Source organism: Podarcis melisellensis, assembly GCF_964234715.1.
Source record: "Podarcis melisellensis genome assembly, chromosome: 2".
Taxonomy (NCBI): domain Eukaryota; kingdom Metazoa; phylum Chordata; class Lepidosauria; order Squamata; family Lacertidae; genus Podarcis; species Podarcis melisellensis.
The window spans coordinates 93,719,053-93,740,238 of record NC_138529.1 but is presented as its reverse complement, the minus strand read 5'-3'; the positions used below and the strand labels follow the sequence as shown (position 1 = coordinate 93,740,238).

At 41.0% G+C, this 21,186-nt stretch overlaps 1 protein-coding gene across 3 annotated transcripts in view; it reads left to right on the top strand.

Annotated features, from left to right (window-relative positions):
• Nucleotides 1-17,618, top strand: part of PPP4R2 (protein phosphatase 4 regulatory subunit 2) — a 33,769-nt gene extending 16,151 nt beyond the window's left edge. For all 3 annotated transcript variants that reach the window (XM_081902976.1, XM_081902974.1, XM_081902975.1), the window contains 7 exons: nucleotides 6,145-6,315; nucleotides 10,249-10,342; nucleotides 11,414-11,451; nucleotides 12,207-12,281; nucleotides 13,155-13,298; nucleotides 13,853-14,127; nucleotides 15,297-17,618. In XM_081902976.1, the coding sequence (XP_081759102.1) occupies nucleotides 6,145-6,315; nucleotides 10,249-10,342; nucleotides 11,414-11,451; nucleotides 12,207-12,281; nucleotides 13,155-13,298; nucleotides 13,853-14,127; nucleotides 15,297-15,613 (1,114 nt within the window). In that variant the 3' untranslated portion in view covers nucleotides 15,614-17,618. The remainder of the gene's footprint in view (nucleotides 1-6,144; nucleotides 6,316-10,248; nucleotides 10,343-11,413; nucleotides 11,452-12,206; nucleotides 12,282-13,154; nucleotides 13,299-13,852; nucleotides 14,128-15,296) is intronic.
• The last annotated feature ends 3,568 nt before the right edge of the window (nucleotides 17,619-21,186 follow it).

The following is a 21,186-nucleotide window of genomic DNA, read 5'->3' as shown; positions in this document are numbered from 1 at the left end:
TACCAGGCAGTCTTCCATTCATGCATTGACAAAACCAGATATGCTTAGCTGCTTCATCACTTGCCTTCTGACTATGCCCAGAAACACTAAAATTAGTTCTCTGTTGGTGTTCATTTAGATCTGGATGAATGGTTCACAGTAGTTCTTGCTTCATGCTTCCAGGGTTCTGTGGTGTTGATTGCAGTTTGGTAGTACTTAATGTCTTTTGATGTATATTTCAGATTTTAGGGAAAAACAGTTAGAAAAGTGAGAAATAATAAAAAAGTTGGCAGACATTTTAAATTGCTTGAACATCATGGGTACCTAATATTGAAAATACAGTGGTGCCCCGCAAGACGAATGCTTCGCAAGACGAAAAACCCACTAGACGAAAGGGTTTTCCGTTTTTCGATGCGCTTCGCAAGACGAATTTCCCTATGGAAACGTCTTGCGAGTCTTGTTTTTTTTTGCTCCCCCCCCCTTTTCTAAGCCGCTAATAGCCTTTTAGCCGCTAAGCCGCTATGCCTTTAATAGCCGCTAAGCCGCTAATAGCGCTAATCCGCTAAGCCGCTAATAGTGTTGCTTCGCAAAACGAAAAAACCGCTAGACGAAGAGACTCGCGGAACGGATTATTTTCGTCTTGCGAGGCACCACTGTACGGGAAATTAATTAATAATTAATACAGACTTGCTCAAAGACTGCCACAGTTACTCTGTAGCAAAATCATTAGTCTTTTACCCATCAGTCACATCCCATATCTAAACTTGACTATTCATCTATATATTCTCTATATATCTATACAGTGGTACCTCGGGTTAAGTACTTAATTCATTCCGGAGGTCTGTACTTAACCTGAAACTGTTCTTAACCTGAAGCACCACTTTAGCTAATGGGACCTCCTGCTGCTCCGCCGCCTCAGCACGATTTCTGTTCTCATCCTGAAGCAAAGTTCTTAACCTGAAGCACTATTTCTTGGTTAGCAGAGTCTGTAACCTGAAGCGTATGTAACCCTGGTTAAGTACCACTGTATATGCTCTTCTTCACCATAGTATGAACTGTATTATGCATAGGCTTTTCCCTGAATCTTCTCACTTATCACATTAACTTTGACCATGAAAGCCATTGCATTCTTCAGTGTAAAAATATATAAAAGAAGATAACTAAATAAATTAATGTAAAGCTTTTTAGGTTATTTTCAGGATTACAAAGAGCAGATCTGCTGTACTGACATGAGGCTGAAAAATATTAGTTATCTGGAAAATTAGCATTGTCAATGACAAATGGCAAGATCTAACCAAGTGAAAGAAGCTTCCCAACTTTTCATCTTAGTAACTTGTAAGGATAGCAGTAGGGCTTTTCCCATAAGATAAAAGGCAAATAAGAACTTTTCAGTCTGTAAAATTTAAATGAAAAACTTAGAAGCCTCAACAGCTTGGAAGCAGGGGGTATGCCCACACCCTCTCCTACTGCCACCTTGTTACCCCAGTTGCCTAAAGAATAGGAGAATAGCAGGATGACAAGGTTCATTGTATGTGCAGTGAAACTTTGAATTTTCTATATGCATAGGATAGCATCATGCATTATGCATGATCTGGCCAAACTTGGGGATAACTCTGAAAAGCAAGTGTGGTACACAAAGAATTTGTGCTAATTGTTTTTGAATTAAAATATAGCCCTTGGTTGCTGAATAAGCTACTGTACTGTTTTCCGTGCATTCCTCTGAGAGGCTGGTTGCAGCATTGTTGTGATGAAGCCATGGTAACAAGAAGAATGAAAATGTCAGTAGGCAGAATCAAGTTAAGGGTGAAAGTGGCCAGCAAGGAAAACAGTCTTTCAATCAAACTGATAAAACCGCTAAGCTGGTTTAAGCTCATGCTGGCGCTGACAATAGCTAAAAGTTTGCTATCTTCTAATCGGTTTTTGTAGATGTTAGTGTTTTGAGACAAGCTGGATTACTTTTGATGCCTTCTAAAAATGCATGTTCTAAAAATGTTGCTGCTTTCTTGTAGTTGAGTCTTGTGCTGGAGAAAATTCAGAAGTTTGCAAGATCACGTGCCCTTGCACAAGTGCACCACAGGTGTTGGTGCAGCCCCAGTAGAACACACCACCAAGGCTTTTGCATAGGTGCAGCAACCCGGTTCGGTTCACATGTGGACAAAATGTGGGTAGACTGCCTCTTTCCTTGTGGGACTGCAAGTATGCTGCCAAACACAACTGCCAGCTGCTCAAACCAGGCATTTATTTTAGCTTTGAAGAGGCTGGAATATCCTCCTTCCTACTAGTTGCAGAGACTTAGGAGCCTTTTGATACTCAAACTGCAAGGGAAAAATCACTAGGCATGTACTTGCCCCAACACTACCCTTTCCCTTACAGCCTGAAGGAGATAGAGCAAGGATGGGGAACTTCTGGTCCACAAGATTGGCAGGTGAGTATGGTTCTGGGGAACAATCAGCTGTCATCACGGAACTGTGATGGGTGCTGTTTCGCCAACACAAAAACTTAGAACATATCTAGGGGGGTTGCAGGTAGAGGGAGTCTTCCCGGACTCCAAAGCTTCAGCCTTATAAGTATAGCACAGGATAACCACATGGGGGAAACGGCAAGTCATACTACCTGTTGGATAGATTGCCTGGATTAAGTAATTCATCAGAATTCACCCAAAGTGGATCTAACCTCTGGCATGAATGGCATTCGGTAGGTATGCTTCACTATGCCATGGATCTCCAGAACAGATACAGCCAGAAAAATTAATATTGGGTTGGTTCACAACATCTGATAGAAGTTAAAAATAACCGTCTTGATTGCTCATCTGCTTAGCTCTGAAAAAGGTTCAGTTCTGACTCATGCTTTAGAAATTAAATGTCTCATTTTGTGTGTGAATAAATTACATGCAAGGTAAATATGCAGGTTTGTACATGTTGAATTACAAGTATATATGAAATTGCTTTTCAGCATTAAAAACCTAAGGCAGGTAACTAATGGGGTCACAAAGAGTCAGAAACGACTAAACAACAACAGCAACAACAAAGTGTCAATGGGCAAGATATGAACATAAAACCTTTAAAAAAATACTTCTGTTCCTAAGTGTTTCCTGCAACTGGATAGCACTTTTTTTTTTTTTTGGCATGATGAAAGACCAAATTAAGTTAAACTGCCTAGTTTGCCTTCAAAATAGGAAACTCTCCTAATTGCTTCCTACTAGATAAACATGCTAACAATAGTCTTGCTTGACTACCCACTGCAGAGTGGCCACTATTGAATTTTCAGCTTTTATTGCCTTTTAGTTTCTTTAACATAAGGTTTTTGGTTAATATATTGTACTATGAGGGTGGCAATATCTTTAATAGGTTCCTTTTTCTGTACTTTTACAAGAAATAGCTTTGCTAAACATGAGACTTGAGCTAAATTTTGAATGTTGCGATTTCCATGGCAAAATCTGCATATTTCTTCAGTAAAGGTAAAGGTAAAGGTACCCCTGCCCATACGGGCCAGTCTTGACAGACTCTGGGGTTGTGCGCCCATCTCACTTAAGAGGCCAGGGGCCAGCGCTGTCCGGAGACACTTCCGGGTCACGTGGCCAGCGTGACATCGCTGCTCTGGCGAGCCAGAGCTGCACACGGAAACGCCGTTTACCTTCCCGCTAGTAAGCGGTCCCTATTTATCTACTTGCACCCGGGGGTGCTTTCGAACTGCTAGGTTGGCAGGCGCTGGGACCGAGCAACGGGAGCGCACCCCGCCGCGGGGATTCGAACCGCCGACCTTTCGATCGGCAAGCCCTAGGTGCTGAGGCTTTAACCCACAGCGCCACCCGAGTCCCATATTTCTTCAGAGTGTTAAGCAAATCACATGAAAATTAAAAACAAAACAAAAACATTTTCTTATCTTTATCTAGGTCTTGGACTCACAGCTCAGATGGGCTGTGCAAAAGTCTCTGAAGTGTGGTTTCTAGGGTTCTTGGAAGCTGTACATTCCCTGACGTAGCTATTGGGACACAGCTCAAGGAAAAAACATCTGAGATACTTAACAGAGCCCTTAGAATTAACATCACAGCTTGCATTCCTTCTAGTCCATGTGACCACCTAGTGCTCAGAACTTGGATGAGAAAGACAAAAATTTGAGGGCAGAGTCAAAAGTACATAGAAAAGTTTAGGGGCTTTTTGACAAAAGCAAAACTTAAAGCTGTTTCATCTTTGAAGAACCTCCAATTTCTATTTTAAAAATGACGTTCTTTTTAAACTTGGGTGATGGCAGAAAGGTAACAGGCAGGTAGTATTTATCATTGGATATATGATGTATGAATATGTATGTGTACAATGCAAAACTGCTTCCGTATTGGTCTGTGCATTAAAAGTTCTGTAATAGGTATGACTAACCTGTGGCCCTGCAGATGTTGGACTTCAGTTCCCACCACCTGTGTGGCATTGGCCATACTTGCTAGGGCTTGTGGGAGTTGGAGGATCACAGGTTTTCAAACCATGTTCTAAAACATTTGCATCTTACTCTTGAATGAGTCAACTAACTTTTTCTCGGAGAAGACCCATTGATATTACTAGATCTAGGTTAGCCGTGGTCATTAATTTAAACAGTTCTATTCTGAGTAAAGGTTAGCTGAACACAACCTCTTGTTTTTATCTGGCCTTCATTGTCTTTTATTTCTTCTTAGCCATAGAGGGAACAGGTGTCAGGTGCCTGCCCTTATTATGCATCTCAGATGCTCACTTCTGTGTATGATTCAGACACACCAAGTGGCAGTGAGCAGCAGAGGTGGAAAGAGAACCCCAAAGAGCTCTTTGCCTGTGGGTTGGCCTGCTTAAGTGAAAGTGGATGAACTACATAATAGGAGGATATACTTAAGTTGGGTGTTGGTGGGATATGCTAGATGGAAAGACCCTGGAAGTGAATTGAGACACGCGTTCTGATTTAGCAATCCATAGTTTAAAAGCTAGCCCTACCTACACAAGGATAAATGACTCATATCTGGTCAGGTGATTTTTTCCCTCTCTTTGTAAGTACTGTGTGCTTTAGTTGCTTTAGTTGGCTTGAATGTGATAAAATAGAGACAATAAACCTTCCATGTTTTCTCATATGTTCTCATATGCTTTGTTCTGGGCTAGCAGGCATGATTATTTGAGGATACTTGCGTGCATTATGCTTGAAAGTCAACAGAAATCTAATTTGGGCTGTTCCAGGCACAGGGAAGTAGATTTTCTGTGACATGATTCTACAACTGGTGTCTAGAATAGCTGCCAGTTGCAGGTGTGATACTGGAGATTTATATCCCTTATGAGAATTCAAAGTGGTTTTCACTGAGAGAATACATTAATCCCTCGTTCAACCCTTCTTTCCACTGAGAGTAAGGACAGTCATGCCCCTCTGCATACCAACTGGTCTTCAGCTGGACAAAATTCATGCATCACTGGAACAACAAAGGAGCTGCTTCTCTGAACCTGCTCCTAAACTACTCTGGTAATGCCTGAATGGAGGAACCACATGAAAGGTCAAACAACTTTGTGTATTGTCATTTGAATATCGGGAGTAAACCAAGCTTTCCTGGGGGGAAATGAGTGGTGGACAAGAGTTTTATTAGAAAGCAGAAAGTGCCCTTTGACTCGTATCCCCCTCTCTGTGCGCTGGATGATGAATGCTTTTGCTGTTCAGGATTGAGGCATCCCTGCTTTCAATCTTATATGAGCCTTGTTTTCATCTAACGCTTGACCTTATTTCTCTTAGTAAAGGGTAGTGGTATTAAATTTTGCTATCACTTGCATCTTCATGTAATAGTTCTGGTTTTGGGGGCTTAATGACGAAACCTGCCCTGTTTGTCAGTGATTTAAATTTGGTATTATGGCTCAGAGGTATAACAGAAAATACTTTTTATTTAGTCACTGCTTGGAAGGCAGCTATACTCACCACTATACCCAGGTTCAGATCTAACAATCCATAGTTTAGAACCTAGCCCTACCTACACAGGATTGAATAAATGGCTCAGATACCTGGTCATGTGATTTTCTCTCTCTTTTTCTCTCTCTCTGTTTGTCTTGTTTTGCCTGCAGGTATTTTTAAAGCTAACTGTGCTGTGCATGCTTTATTGCTTTAATATAAATATGGTTAGCATGTGGTTTTTTTGTGTGCTGTTAAGCAAGCTGTGTGTGTTTCTTTTTTTAGGATCCAGTGGTCGCAGTTCAAAGGCTATTTTATTTTCAAATTGGAGAAAGTGATGGATGACTTCAGAACTTCTGCTCCTGAGCCAAGAGGCCCCCCTAACCCCAACGTGGAGTATATTCCCTTTGAGGAGATGAAAGAACGTATTCTGAAAATAGTCACTGGCTTTAATGGGTATGCAATCTTAGATCAAACCTCACTTGTTGTTCAGACCACATGATTTATTATCAAATTTAGACATTCTGTTTCTGTCTTTCATATTGTAGTAATTTTCTGCCATATGTTCAGCAAAATGAATAATTTCTATAAATAAATGTTTCTTGGCAAAGTTCAAACCATTGTGGTAAGCTTTCTGAATTGTCCTCATGCAAAAATCACTTGCTTACATTCTTTCAGTTCATATCAGGCTCTTCAAAGGTTGCGCCTTCTAATTTGCATGATAGCTTTTAAATAACTTACTAGATGACTAAGTTCCATGTGAACCTGCAGTGAGGACAGAATAGGAATCTAAGCTGCTAATTCTTCTAGTTAGTATTGCAGGTCAGAAAACTATGTGTTCTTTTCTACTACAGTGATACCTCAGGTTAAGTACTTAATTCGTTCTGGAGGTCTGTTCTTAACCTGAAACTCTTCTTAACCTGAAGCACCACTTTAGCTAATGGGGCCTCCTGCTGCCGCCGCGCCACCAGAACCCGATTTCTGTTCTCATCCTGAAGCAAAGTTCTTAACCTGAACCACTATTTCTGGGTTAGTGGAGTCCGTAATATGAAGCTGTCCCATATGAGGATCGAACTTGCAACTTTGGTATTATCAGCACCATACTGCAGATTGAACCTGGGACCTTTGATATGCAAAGTGGGTGCTCTACCAGCGAGCTGCTGCTCTTAATGATTGTGCCTGTTTTTAAGCCTTGCATATCCAGGTGCAGTGGGCTGGTGTGGTCAGAATGCTGACTTCAAGTTAAGTGTGGTTAAGAAATAATAAGACAACCTCTGGACTGCGAGTCTCTTGCCCTTAGCTGTGGTTAAGCAGTTTTTGATACTACTAGGCACAATTAAGGTTAAGCAGGATGTCCTCTAACCTCCTTCAACCTCAAACAATAGGTTGATAATAGTTAGTCAACCCCAGAGTAGACCTATTGAAGTCTGTGAACTTGATCTATTGAAATAAATGGGCTTCTCTGGTTAAATGAAACCCAGACTAATGTTGGTATCAGTGAGCAGCATAAACATGGTTAAGGGGTGGGGGTGGAGAATGTTTTGTGAGGAAAGAGCAGGTTTCCAGTATTGGCTCCCAGTTGTTAGTGCAGTTACAGTGGTAACTTGGTTGTTGAACTTAATCTGTTCCGGGAGTCCGTTGACTTCCAAAACGTTTGGAAACCAAAGCACAGCTTCTGATTGGCTGCAAGAAGCTCCTGCAGCCAATTGGAAGCCTGGGAAGCTGCGCTGAATATTTGGCTTCCGAAAATTGGAACATTCACTTCTGGGTTTCGATTGTTTGGGAGCCGATTTGTTCGGAAGCCAAGGCATTCGAGATCCGAGGTACGACTGTATCTTGGAGCCAGAGTTGTTGTCTCTATACCAATCATTTGTAGCAATATATTAAGCATTTCCTTGAATAGTATTTGTTTGCTTGAGGTGGTCATATGTTTGTGGCAGTTGAAGCCAAGTTAAAACTGAGCTTCTTGACCTATTCTCTGATTTAGAAATCCTACATCAGTATTAAATTTATTCCACCATACTAGCATTGAATTCTGTCCACCAAGAACACCATCATATCCAATTAACATTGCAACTTCCTGGCTCAGCAAATCCAAATACCAAAATATTTTATTGCAAATTCTAATTGGGATCACCCTGGCTTAGCTCAGTACTGGAATTATTATCTGCCCTTATTTAATAGAAGAATGGATCTTAAGGCATCCTATAATGTGCAAACTCATAAATGCATGAGCCTTTTTATTGTTGGACTGTCTTGCCATAAGACATGAAACAGTGGTTAAGAAAAACTTGTGTTATTTTCTAAAGTATTCTTTGATCTTGAAATTCAGAAATTTTAACCAGCAGAGGGAATAAGATTCTATAAAACATAGCCTAGAAGAATTATAAAATTCAGAACATTTGGAACTGTGCAGCTAACAGTGTAGGGTTTAAAATAAATATTATAGGGCTAATTTTTTCTAGTTTTTTCATGAAAGGCGTTGACATTCTTTTTGCAATCCTTCCAGAAATCTAAACTCATAAAAAAATAATATTTACATTAGGATTTTGGGAGTTGTACTGTGCCACATACCTTAATAATTGGACACATTCAGTTCTTCTACATTTGAGATTTATATGGAGAGAGAGAGAAACATGCTTTGAGTAATTTGGTGTGGTAGGATTTAGACAAATGTAACAATTTTTTCTTGCTTTTATTCAGGCTGCAAATAGCTGATTGTCAAGTAATTCTTTCTCCTCAGTTTTAAGCAATATGGCTCACTCTTTCAAAGAACTATAACATTCAGACTGCAGTCTGCTGACATCTTATGACACTTAGGAGTCCAAAAGAAATTAGCAGTTTTGATAGACCCAAATTCCATTTTCCCTATTAAACTTTGGAGGAATTTTGTGCTGTCTTTAGAACTAAAGTGGTAGCTTGGTTCTCGAATGGCTTAGTTCTTGAACAAATCAGCTGCTGAGCGCCGCAAATCCAGAAGTGAGTGTTCCAGTTTGCGAACATTTTTCGGATGTCGAACGTCTGATGCAGCTTGCACAGCTTCCAATTGAGTGCAGGAAGCTTCTGCAGGCAATCGGAAGCCACACCTTGGTTTTTGAACAGTTTCGGGAGTCGAACAGACTCCTGGAACTGATTTAAGTTTGAGAACCAAGGTACCACTTGCAATATAAGAAAATTGCGAAGATTTTTTGGTCCAGTGATTCTGCCCTGTGTAGTCTAATAATTTGAGAATTGTGTTGGCACTAGTATATAAACCTTTGTCATGTTCTTTTTTTAACCTGGCTTCATCCAGCTCTCATTACATATTATTGTTGACCTTTTAAAAATGTTAATCTCAAAGTTGAAAGGGGGGGGGGGGATTCAATTTTCGTTAGCCTCATATAGCAAGTTTTTTTTGGCGTTTTATGTGGTGGGGTTATTAGGCTCAGATATGGGACGCGGCTGGTGCTGTGGGTTAAACCACAGAGCCTAGGGCTTGCCGATCAGAAGCTCAGCGGTTCAAATGCCTGCGGCGGGGTGAGCTCCTGTTGCTCGGTTCCTGCTCCTGCTAACCTAGCAGTTCAAAAGCACAAAGTACAAGTAGATAAATAGGTACCGCTCTGGTGGGAAGGTAAACTGCGTTTCTGTGTGCTGCTCTGGTTCGCCAGAAGTGGCTTAGTCATGCTGGCCACATGACCTGGAAGCTGTACGCCGGCTCCCTTGGCCAATAAAGCGAGATGAGTGCCGCAACCCCAGAGTTGTACGCAACTGGACCTAATGGTCAGGGGTCCCTATACCTTTACCTATCTTTGCACATGTTTTTCAAAAACAAACAAAAAAACAAAAACAAAAAAAAACCAAATACCAGAGCTTGTTTGAAACCAGTAGTCCGTCCTTTATATCGTTCTTTATGGTACCATTTGTGTCTTGAAGCTTACACTGTTAGCTTATTATTACTTCTGGTTTGTTTGTTTTTTTAAAAAACCCTAATGAAAAACCTGGGCTGCTTTTCACATTTATTTAGTGTGAGGTGTATATGAGATTTTTAGGCCTTATCTTTTTCTCACTAAGATTTTGAACAATCTTTCAGAAGAAACAGGTGATGAGGACGTTATTATGATGGAGGCACCAAAATAATGCTTACTGGTATATAACTCTTGATCACATGAACCTTTTCTGATTACCTTGAGCATCTTGAGGAATTCTGAAGTGAATTAATTGACCAGCAAATGAGTTTGTGATGCTACAGTGCCATCTATTGTCCATAAAGCCTAGCACACTCCTAGAGGTACTAAATGGTAGTTAACCACTCAGATAAATGCAAAGTGATATACAGTGGACAAAATTATCAGGGTTGTTCCTTCTCCATTAATTCAAAATAAAATTTAACTTGTTTGTATTTTGTTCTAGTATTCCCTTTACTATTCAGCGACTCTGTGAACTGCTGACAGATCCAAGGAGGAATTACACAGGAACAGACAAATTTCTCCGAGGAGTAGAAAAGGTAACCAAAATTGCAATTGTGCCATTTAACAAATATCCTCAGGATGGTTGTGTTATGGTCAACAATAATTGTACCCCAAATGAGTGGTTGTCTTTAGCCATTGTTTAGAGTTTGGCATTATTTGCCTTCTACTTTTTGGTTAATTCATGTTTAATATTCTCATGTACAAAGTGGTATGGAGGAGTAGCATGTGATTCCCAGGAGCAAGCCAGCAAAAAATTATAACACTTCCTTAGCAAATCAAGATCTGTCCTGGAGTGTCAGGCCTAATGAGCACAGCAACTCATCTCCAGCAGGTCTTGTCCCCATGAAGCAGTTGCTCAGACTGAAGGTCCCCACCTCCCCACAGTTGCCTGTCTCCTTCTCTCCAGGGTTTCTCCAAGCAATATGAGACTGTGCCCGCATGCAGCTATCTTCTCTGCCCTCTTCATGCCTCTTCTGGTTCTGGGAGACCAGCAGGGAGGGGAGCTTGTCGCAGCAGGAGACACGCTCGCCTCTGCCTCTTGACCTCCTTCCTCTCCTGTTTCAGCTTCTGATCCTGATCCTGGACTACTCTCTACCACAGACTGTTCCCGCTAACCAAGCCCTGTTACTTCTTCAGTTTCTGACACCTCCTCCCAGTCTTCTCCCTCTTTGTCGTCCCACCACCAATCCCCTGTCTCTGAGCCTTCTTCACTTGGGGTTTCCCCAGCTGCTTCCTCTTCCCTGGGTGGGCCAGAACCACCAATCTTCTGGTTAGCGCACTGACCCATTGTGCCAGTAGTGTGGGGTGGAAGATGAATGTTGCTTACATGTTTGAAGAAACTAGTCAGATTTTTGCCTGCAAGTTTCTAATTTGAACTGTCTTTATGGTTTGTAAATTCGGTTTGACTTTCCAATATTACTGAAGACATTTTCCTCAATAGACTTTATTTAAAAGTTGCTGTTTAGGACCTCACATGGGGCTCTGGTGTTCATTTCTGGAAGAAGTGTATGTTGCAAAAGGCACAATCACTCCATAGCAAGGATGAAAGCCAGAAATACTTTCCTTTGTCTAAAAATCCTGGCCTCTTGTCTTTTTTTGTCTTACAGAATGTCATGGTTGTCAGTTGTGTATATCCATCTTCAGAGTAAGTGTGACCTTGTTTTCTGTAGTTTGACTAATCACTGCATAAAGAAGTGCTTTCTTTTATCTTCCCTGTATCTTCCAGCAGTCAGCTTCATGGGATGTCCATGGGTTCCAGTGTTGTGAGATGGGGAGAAAACCTTTTCTCCACCTTCTCCATGTGTGCCATGCACAATTTTATAAACTATCATGTTGCCTCTTACTCACCTTTTCTTAAAAAAAGACCAAAAAGTCCCAAACGCTGCAATCTTTCTTCATAGGGGAGTCGCTCTACCCCTTTGTAATTTTGGTTGCCCCCTTTCTGAAATTTTCCCAACTCCACAATGCTCTTCTTGGGGCGGGGGGGGGGGGGCAGAGTTGAGGCAACCAGAACTTTATACAGTAGTCCAAATATGGTCTCACCATAGATTGGTGTAATGGTATTATGATAGTGGCAGTTTTGTTTTTATTGCAAATGGGACGACTTGCCACATGGAGCTGCTTGCATATTTGCATGCGTTTCATCTTTTGTCTTGTGGAGGGGAGCATTTGGAGGCCCAAAAGCACATAACTTGGAAAGGACAGACATTCAAAATGTAAAAATACCGGTTGGCAAATAATTACACTGTTTTGATATGTGTGTGTTAACATAAGGAATGAAGAGAGTTCTGAAACACTGGAGGGTTTTTTTGTTTTTGTTTTTTTGTTTTTAAAATCATCTTGGTTAGAAGCATTCCACAAGCAGTTCGCAAGACTTAATAACACTTTCATTTATTGTAGGAAAAACAATTCCAATAGTTTAAACAGGATGAATGGTGTGATGTTTCCTGGAAACTCGCCAAGCTATTCTGAGAGGTAAGAGAAAGTGTTTAAGGAAAACAAGTACTCTGAAAAATAAAATCTTCTGATCTTTTTCATCAGTCCTTTATCCTATCATTCCAAGGTAACCTCTGTGAAGAACCAGGTTTATTCATTGCAAGGGCTATTGGTGTCCTATTCCTTTTACAGCTTATTTAGATTCTCGTAGATTGGAAGAAATGTAAAACTCCAAAAAATGGTTTGACATGTTGAAAAAAATGATGAAAATTTAAATGCAATTAGACAAGATGAGTCAGGGAGAAAATTTTCAGATTTCAGAATAAGAATATAAAAGTTAAAAGAATGGGAAGTGGTTTCATCTAATAATACAGCAATATCTCTGTGAACGTCTGCCCCATCTCAAGCGTCCATTTCGGCAAACCCAGAAGTACCGGAACGGGTTACTTCTGGGTTTGCTACTCGTGCATGCGCAGAAGCGCAAACCACTCTGCTCGACTTTGTCGAGCGTCCCTTTCGCCAAGTGTCCGGGGCTCCGGAATGGATCCTGGGCTCAAAACAAGGTACTACTGTAGTATGTTTGGCACTCCAGACATTTTCTAAAACATTTCCATTGTTTCCTGAAATTAAGAGATCCATGCTGCAATCTATACTTGCTCATTAGGTGGAAGTCCCATGCAATGCAATGGAACTTACTTCTGAATAGCTGTACTTAAGATTATGCTTTTAGATTCTCCCTGCTTCATTATGTGATCATGTTCAAAACAGTCCAAATACAAGCATGTAGCTATCTTTCTGTCAAAAATAGTATGAAGCAAAAGAACCTCCTTGTCTTGAACCACAGATCCAACATGTCTTGGGGATTCAGTAGCAATTTGTTTACTAAAATGTAAAATTTTCCTGCTTTTGCAGATCCAATATAAATGGTCCTGGAACACCCCGCCCCATCAATCGACCAAATGTTTCTTTGTCACCTCCAATGACAACGAACGGTTTACCAGACAGCCCAGAAAATAAAGAGTCAGGTCTCCCACAAGCAGAAGAGAAAATTAGCAGGTTTGTAAGAGGAGTATTTGGTTGGTTTTTGTGTTTCCCATAGACAGGTTTATAACTTTCAATCCACCTTCCATCAGTCAAGCTGTATGTTTGCTTTCTTTTGAGCTCTTGACATGCTTGTGCTCTGAACTGGATATTTCTATGTACTCTGTATACACGCAAAGATTTTTTGTGGACATGGGCTTTCCCTAAAGTTGAGCCTGTTCCGTAAATCACTAGATCAGATACCATGAACATCAGTACGGCTACTAGATTACGTCTGAGGATAGTGAGGAAATTTATAAAGTGTTAACTGAAGAACTAATAACCTTAACTATTGAGATTCCTATCAGAGATTTATCGGTAGATAGTCCTGTCATAGAACTCAAACTATGCAGATGGGACACTACAATCTTGCTTTCATCCTTTATAAATTGTAATAAACACACATTTGAGCAGAGTAGCAGATATTGAAACGACCGAAGGAGACTAGTACTGTAAAAGCCACATGCTTCTGCCTGCCTGTTGATATGAGATATGAAGATTTTTGTCCACATCAATTCTTTGTCTTTCAGTGAAACGTCGACATCTGAACCCGAAAGGGTCCAAAGCAGTTCTGTAAAAAATAAACACCCTGAAGAAGATCCGGCCGAAGTTGAGGGGCGCGAGGTAAAAAGACTGAAATTTGACAAAGAGGAGGAAGCTGAAGGGACCTCCAACCAAAGTGGCTCCAGCGAAGTTTGTTCAGCGATGGTAGAAGAGACGGAGACGCCCTCTGCATCTCAAGAGAAAGAGAAAGAAGCCGTTTGTGAGAGGCAGCATTGTAAAGAAGAAGAGGAAGAGGAGGAAGGTATATCGCTCATTGAGTATCACTATTTTGTATAGGGAAGTTTCTTTGTACTTAGGAATGTGGCTTGAATTCAGCTTTTAAATTTTGCATCTGTTAGAAATGCCATCACTCTAACATTTGAAGATGCTTAACATTGAATTAAATACTTAACTGTGGGGAAGAAGTGAAGGAATGAGAGGATCTTAATGTTGGTCTTGTTGGTAGGCTATTGTACATATGTTATGTGTGGTAGTGGAGAAACCAGTATTCATAGAGACTGCCCCTTAAACTCTGTGTAGAATCTGTTGCATTCAGTAACTTATCCAAAATTACAAGTAGCTCAGCTCATGCCAGCACACAAATTTGAAGGTATGTAGATTAGGTTTGGGAATATGCGCCTCCAATAGTATTCCCACAAATCTTGAGTTCACCCAGGTATGGTCTGCTACTTGGTCACCCTGTTGGAGATTTCCCCCTTCTTGGCCTTAAGGACAAGGAGGATGTTACATCACAGTGGAGCTGCAACAGATTAATTCTTGCCTCTCCTTTCCTCTGTTGGGTAGGTTCAGAACTGATTCTGCCATTGGGCTAGGTGAAGTGAACCACCTCAGTTGACAAGCTGCTATTAAATCATAGCAAATTGTCAACGGCTCCCTTTATTATAATTCTATCATTGAGGGGCAGTGTAGAATTTGCTTGCTCAAGCTACAAGATACCACGACCCATCTCTGGTTGGGCGACTCCGTATGTGTATGTGTGCTGCAGGAAACTCACAGTTTACGTGGGGTTTATGTTCCGAGGAACCACATGCTTAAGTGAAATTGCATATATTTGAAACACCAATGAAAAAGCTTGCAAACACCCTGTTCCGCCCCTGCCCCATTCTGTCCCCTTTTGTGATGTTTCTGGGTCACTTCTGGGTTTTGCCCAATGCTTGCGGTCGCAGTCACACACATATCAGACATGCCTAAAACGGTCGCTGTGCTAATTTGGTTCCTTTATGGCAGAGATGATGACAATGGATGCATATGCATTGATAGGGAGGAGAGAGCTTTATCGTGTGTGTACTGCACACAGTCGCTACTTTGGTGAAGGAAAATAAAGAAATATTCCTGGGTATAACAACTATATATCGCTTGGGTTGAACTTGAACTCTCGATACTTAACGCTGAATTCTAACCCTATTCCAGAATCCCTCATGACGCCCAGAGAGATTATTCCGGAAAGAAAAGATCAAGATAAAGACAATAATACATCCTTAACTGTGAAAGAAGACGTTTCTGAGGAGAATAATCAAATGGAGGAATCTGACGAGACTCAGGCAGAGAAGGACTTGCCTTCTGAAGACAGTGAAAGCAGTGGGTCTGTCAGTAGCAGAGCTGGCTGCAGTGAAACGGAAGAATTGGGCTTGTATGCCAGTGAAACTCCTGAAATGGCGGCAGAGACCCCTATGGAAAACAGCGACGAAGCCACAGAAGCTGCAGAAGAACCTATGGAACAGGATTAATAATTTAAATACACTTAGAGGCAGTATTTTCCATAAGGCTCTGGTTTTACACTGTATAAATAATTTTATGTAATAAAAGTGGACCTTTAGTTTTACAACAGAAGCAGGCTGTAAATTGAACTTGTCAATGAATTAAATCCTGAAGAGCTGTACTAATTAAGAACTGTGAAATACCAGCTCCTTTCAGGTCCTGCTTTACCGCTGAAATTTCAGTATGGTCAAATCAGTGGTCTGTGTATAGTTTTTTTATTTAGAATTAAAAGTTTTTAAACTGGAAGGTAATTATAATTTTGACAACTTTTTGGAGATTACCATGCTTAACTATCTGTACGCAAGGAAGCTTTTGTCCCATCTGTCTCTTCTTCCCCCTCCCCCCCCAAGTAATAATAATGCTATAGCAATTATTTTTCCTCTTTTTTGGTTAGAGTTTCAACATTCAACATGTGAATTGTAGGCTTCTTTTTTGGTTTTCAGGTTTTCATTTGACTGCATTGTGTACTTTTTAAAAAAGCTACACACCTGACACACAATACTTGAAAACATGCTAATCTAAAGAGAACCTATTATCGCACTCTTAAGATGTATGGTGTTGTTGTTTTTAATGGAAATAATTGAGCTCATTTCACAGAAGGCAACATTTTCACCTCTGAATAAACCAAATAAAATTTGGCCCGCCTGGAATCCTGAAGATCCGAAAGCCGTTGAAAGTACCGGGTTTAAATACATTCCAACAGAACTGCTCTAGCAAAACACTCGCGTACGTTTGTGAGGTGCCTGAATGAAAAGTTTTAATTCTGAGAAAATGTGTTGAGGACAGCCTTCAGTTTCAGCTTTCTGTAGGGGGAATGCTTGCAAGCCTGAGGAAGACAGTATCTCTGAACTGGAGCATTTTTTTCTGGCCTTTCTCAGATGGCTTTTTCAAAGTAGGCAGATCAGACTGGTATAAGAGACTGCAACATTTTCAAGACTATTCCCCTAGTTATGTACCTGAGGTGAACAGCTGACTAGCGTTTGTAGCCGTACATAGGAAAACTACCATAATTTGTACATCATTTTGAAAGTGCACTAAATATTTTTAAACATGTTACTTTGACAGCCAGTGTTAACCCTTTCTTTTCCAAAGCCAGCTCAAAGCACAATGACTGCTTTAAATTCTTCATATTGTCTCCCCTCCCCCTCTGCCCCCCGGCACCAAATGTGTAAAAACATTCAAGACGCAACCTCCAGTCTCATTTACTGGCTGCCAAATTTATACCTGTTTCTTCAACTGTACCTTTTTGATATTTAGAATTTTTAAATTTCTGTAAAGTAGATTTTTGTAGATTGTAAAGAGTGCTCACTGCCATTGTGAAACGGTATATAATTGTATAATTTGTGTGTAAACTGAATGCTTGGGCTTTCAATACAGTATTCATATAAAGCAATAAATATTAATGTTATGAAATGTTTGAGTACATTTTAATCGAAATATAAAAGGAATCCCCCTTTTTGGAGGTGAAGTCACGTACCATGGAGTACAAAAATAACCATAAAAAATGCATGCTGACAATTCTTGTACTTCCACGGTGTGCTTCCTTTTGGAGAAGGGTGGGACTGAATTCTGTTTGTATTCCAGAATAATTTGGCTGAGCTTGCATATTTATACGGTGGTAATAAACTGTGCTGTCTTGTCAGGTTCAGACAAGGGGATGCTTATGAAAAAAAGTTCAGTTGCTGTTCTGTATACAAAGGAAAAATCAGTTATTCTCCATTTCCTCTTCTGCAGAGGGTTGGGTGTGTGTAATAAGCATTAAGTAGCACTAAAACCAAACTTAGAAATTAGAATTTCTTTCCAAAAGTTCAAGGCTATAAAACATTTTTCTCCCCTCACCTTCCCTTTTTTGCTCTTTTTTTTCCTTCAGGGATATTTTGCCAATGAGAACAAATCTTACGTTTTAGAGATTTCTGATTTTTTCTTTAGATGTTTGTTTGTGAAAATATTGTTAATAAACCTATTCTTTAAGCACCTGTGCTCTTTTGACATTGTTATTTTTAACAGAACCCACTGATGCCAGATTTCAACTGTCTTGTAAATAATGAATTTATAAATGTACAAATGCAATGGCAGCAGGAGCTTGGAAAATAAATTCTTAACAGCGCAGTGTTGTAAATGTCTACTGAGAAGTAAATCCTGTTGACTCAAATGAGACTTTCCCCCTTCTAAGATGGCAGCCTGAATTGAGTCCACCAGTATTAGTTAGATGGTGGAGCTAATTTCAATCAGCCTGCCTTGGATAGTACAGTTGAGATTTGGTTTTGAAGACACAATTTAGTTGCTGACTCCATACAAACTAGTTGGCACCTGGGAGCTTGCATTCATTGTCAGTGCTTAGTCTCTGTTGATTTATGTTCCTATGGCCTATCTTTGGGATGGTGCTTAGAGTCCATGAGTTCTGCTGCCCAGGAAATCCCCACTCTCTTCTTTGCAGAAAGAAGAATTTGGAAAGTGCAGTGCAACGTTCCCTGAAGCACTTCCTCCTACAAGAGAATACATTGCCCAGGCATCGACACTGGCTATTCACAAAGATGGCACTTTGTTATTGAGCAGTTCCATTCAAACCAGGGGCACTTGCTTCCAAGTCAATGTGTTTAGATCTGGAACAAGTCAGATCCCTAATTGCAATGCTTATTGTTGGGGTGTGGCTGTGTTCTGTGCAACTTAAATTAATCACAATGAGTTACTATGGAATGTAGCCAAGCCACAAACACTATTGCCTTATTAAAATGCAATGACTCCTCCCCGACAGTAGACAGCTATGTAAACTGCCTTACACACAATTCATAGTTCGTGTGGAAATAAAGCCGTGATCTCTGCAATTGGGAACGAATCACAACATATCCAGGCTGAGATATTTCTGTGTGGTGTTCTTGACTACCACCTTATATAGGGATGCTGAGGACGCATCCAAGTTAATTGTTTCTGATTTTTGGTGATCGTCTGCATTGCTTCCAGTGGATCGTATCCAAAGCTGGTGGTGCACAAGCAGTCCAGACATTGCTTGTGTAACAGAACTTCCTCTCCCTCCTACAGCCTCAAAACCTGCTCCAGAGAGTTGGGGGACCCTCTAGAACAGGGTTTTTTTGGGTCGCAGAGGTAGAAGTAGTCCCATTACACAAGTAGAAGTTTGTTGGCTTACACCCTAATATGGGTTGCAGTCTTCCAGGCAGACGTGGCCTACTTTTGACGCAAGGTGAGTCGACCTTCTCTACATTGCCCTCCGCTCCTGTTGCAGTGGCAGTGCTGTGGTGAAATGCTTGAAGATCAAATCTGCCACCTCCTCAACAACCCCTGCCCCCAATGCTGCCTCTACAGTGGGCTCTTGCCCCAATAGGAAGTGCTGCTGGCCGCCTCCCAGAATTGTTCCCATTGCAGATCTTTATTCCTGATGTAGATCTTCACTCCCCCACCCCTTCCCTGGAGGAAGGAAGGGGTGCCATTTTATAGTCTGCTTCAGGTGCCAAAATGTATTGGGCTGGCCCTGCTTCCAGGGTATTCTCAACCCCTGCCCTAGTATAAATGAACTGACCTGCCACAAATACTACAGTGGTCAGGAGATGTGCATAAAATGCCAAGCTCTGAGTTAATCTTCGTTTTCTCGTGCCCCTGTATTTTCCTAAAACCGAGAAAGATGAAAAATCTAGGTGGTGAAAACTAATCCAACAGCATCCGCTGGATTTTATTTTTTAAAAAAATTAATATTCTCTTGCGGAAGAGTGAAAGAAAGCAAGACTTCAGGTTGTGTGTATCACTGACCCATTTTCTCGCATCTCAGTAGCAAACCTGTTGCTGTGGCATATGGAAGAAGCATCGCCGATTCAAACAGGACCATTCTGCCCTCTGCTGGGAAACGGGGCTCTCTTCAGCCAGAGAGGTGCTCACTATTTTTGGTGACTGCATATGTTTTCAGTCAGCAAGCAGTTTTGAAATCCTGACAGTTCAGTCAAAACAATATAATTCAAGGGACTTAAAAGCAACCACAACAGAGGAGCCACAGGGAGCATTCAAGTGTGTGTGTTTAGTGCAAATGCTTGTTTTATTAGAGGAGCCAAAATATTTTTGAAAGAAAAGGGAAAAAAGAATGCTGGAAAGAAAAGAAAAGGGTTGTATCAGCAAGGGAGAAGCAAAATGGGATAAGATGAAGCCCTTCGGATGTGAAATAAAAATTTCCGGACCAAAATAAAAACGCAAACCTTCCAGGAAGGATAAAAGGGAGGGAAAGGGGGTCTGAACAAGTAGTTTCAGTAGTGCGGAGAGACATAGACACAATCCTCCCCTCATTACTGATCCAGAAAAGCAGTAAACGAAAAGACCAGCTGAAATGGCTGCCAAAAAAGTGACTATTCCCACATCATTGTGTCTCGGCACGTAGGTCACTCACTGTTGTTATTCCAGCTAATGGAGTATTCTGCCCCATGGCTGCTAATAACTGGAACTGGTGGCTGGGAGTGTGTCTCACCAGGGCTCAACTGGCCTCCGGTCTGTTTTTGAAACCTTCAATGGAGACCTGGAAACCTTCCATGAAACCTTCCATGGAGACCTGAAAAAAGTGACTATTCCCACATCATTGTGTCTCTGCATGTAGGTTCACTCGTTGTTGTTGTTGTTGTTATTTATTGTTATTTATTAAATTACTACCATGGCAGCAAAGACCAAGAAGTTTTTAAAAATCTGAAAACGTTAAAAACATTTTATTCATTCATTCATTCATTCATTCATTCATTCATTCCAAGTACTGCTTAATATTCAGAATTTCTCCATATGCTTTCTTTAAAGAATAAGAGCAATTGAAATTCACGACAGAGTCAGAAATCACTTTAAAATACTTGCTGAAATAGGAACGTCTTTGTCCAGCACATTCTCAGTTGAGAGGGCCTTTCACAGGTATGGGCCACAATATATGAATGTATGGGTTTGGGTTTTTTTGGTAGCTGCAAGCTGTGCATCTGAACCACAGTGGACCACTAACATATAAAAACAATCACTTACCCTCCCAGGCAAAAATTTTCAAGGCTGCCAGGAACTGTTTCTTTCAGCCATCAAATGCCTGGGTAAACAGGAATATTTTTAAGTTCCTGCTGAATGTGAACAATGAGTGAGACAGATGCATCACACCAGGAGGGCATTCTATAAGTGGGGAGCCACCACCAAGAAGGCCCTGTCATGGGTTCACACCAACTGAGTAGTACAATCACCAATAGGCTGATTGTAGGGCCAGAAGTGGTTGCTGTTGAGGCTCTCCGCTAATTGCCTCTACTGCCTTGGGTGAGCTGGATGGTGGCTTGGAAAGAGGCTCTACCTTCCCTGTTCTCTTTTAGGGCTATCAGGTGTATGGGGGAAGGGAGGTGGCAACATTACACACCACAAAATCTGGTTGCTTCCTGGAAGTTGTAGTCTCTGCCTTACAGATTACTAATGTTGCCAATAGAAGTTCTCTCTCTCATCTGTTTAGGGAAGTTTTTTAATAGCTGATGTTTTAATATATTTTTAGTCTCCTGTTGGAAGCTGCCCAGAGTGGCTGGGGAAACCGAGCCGG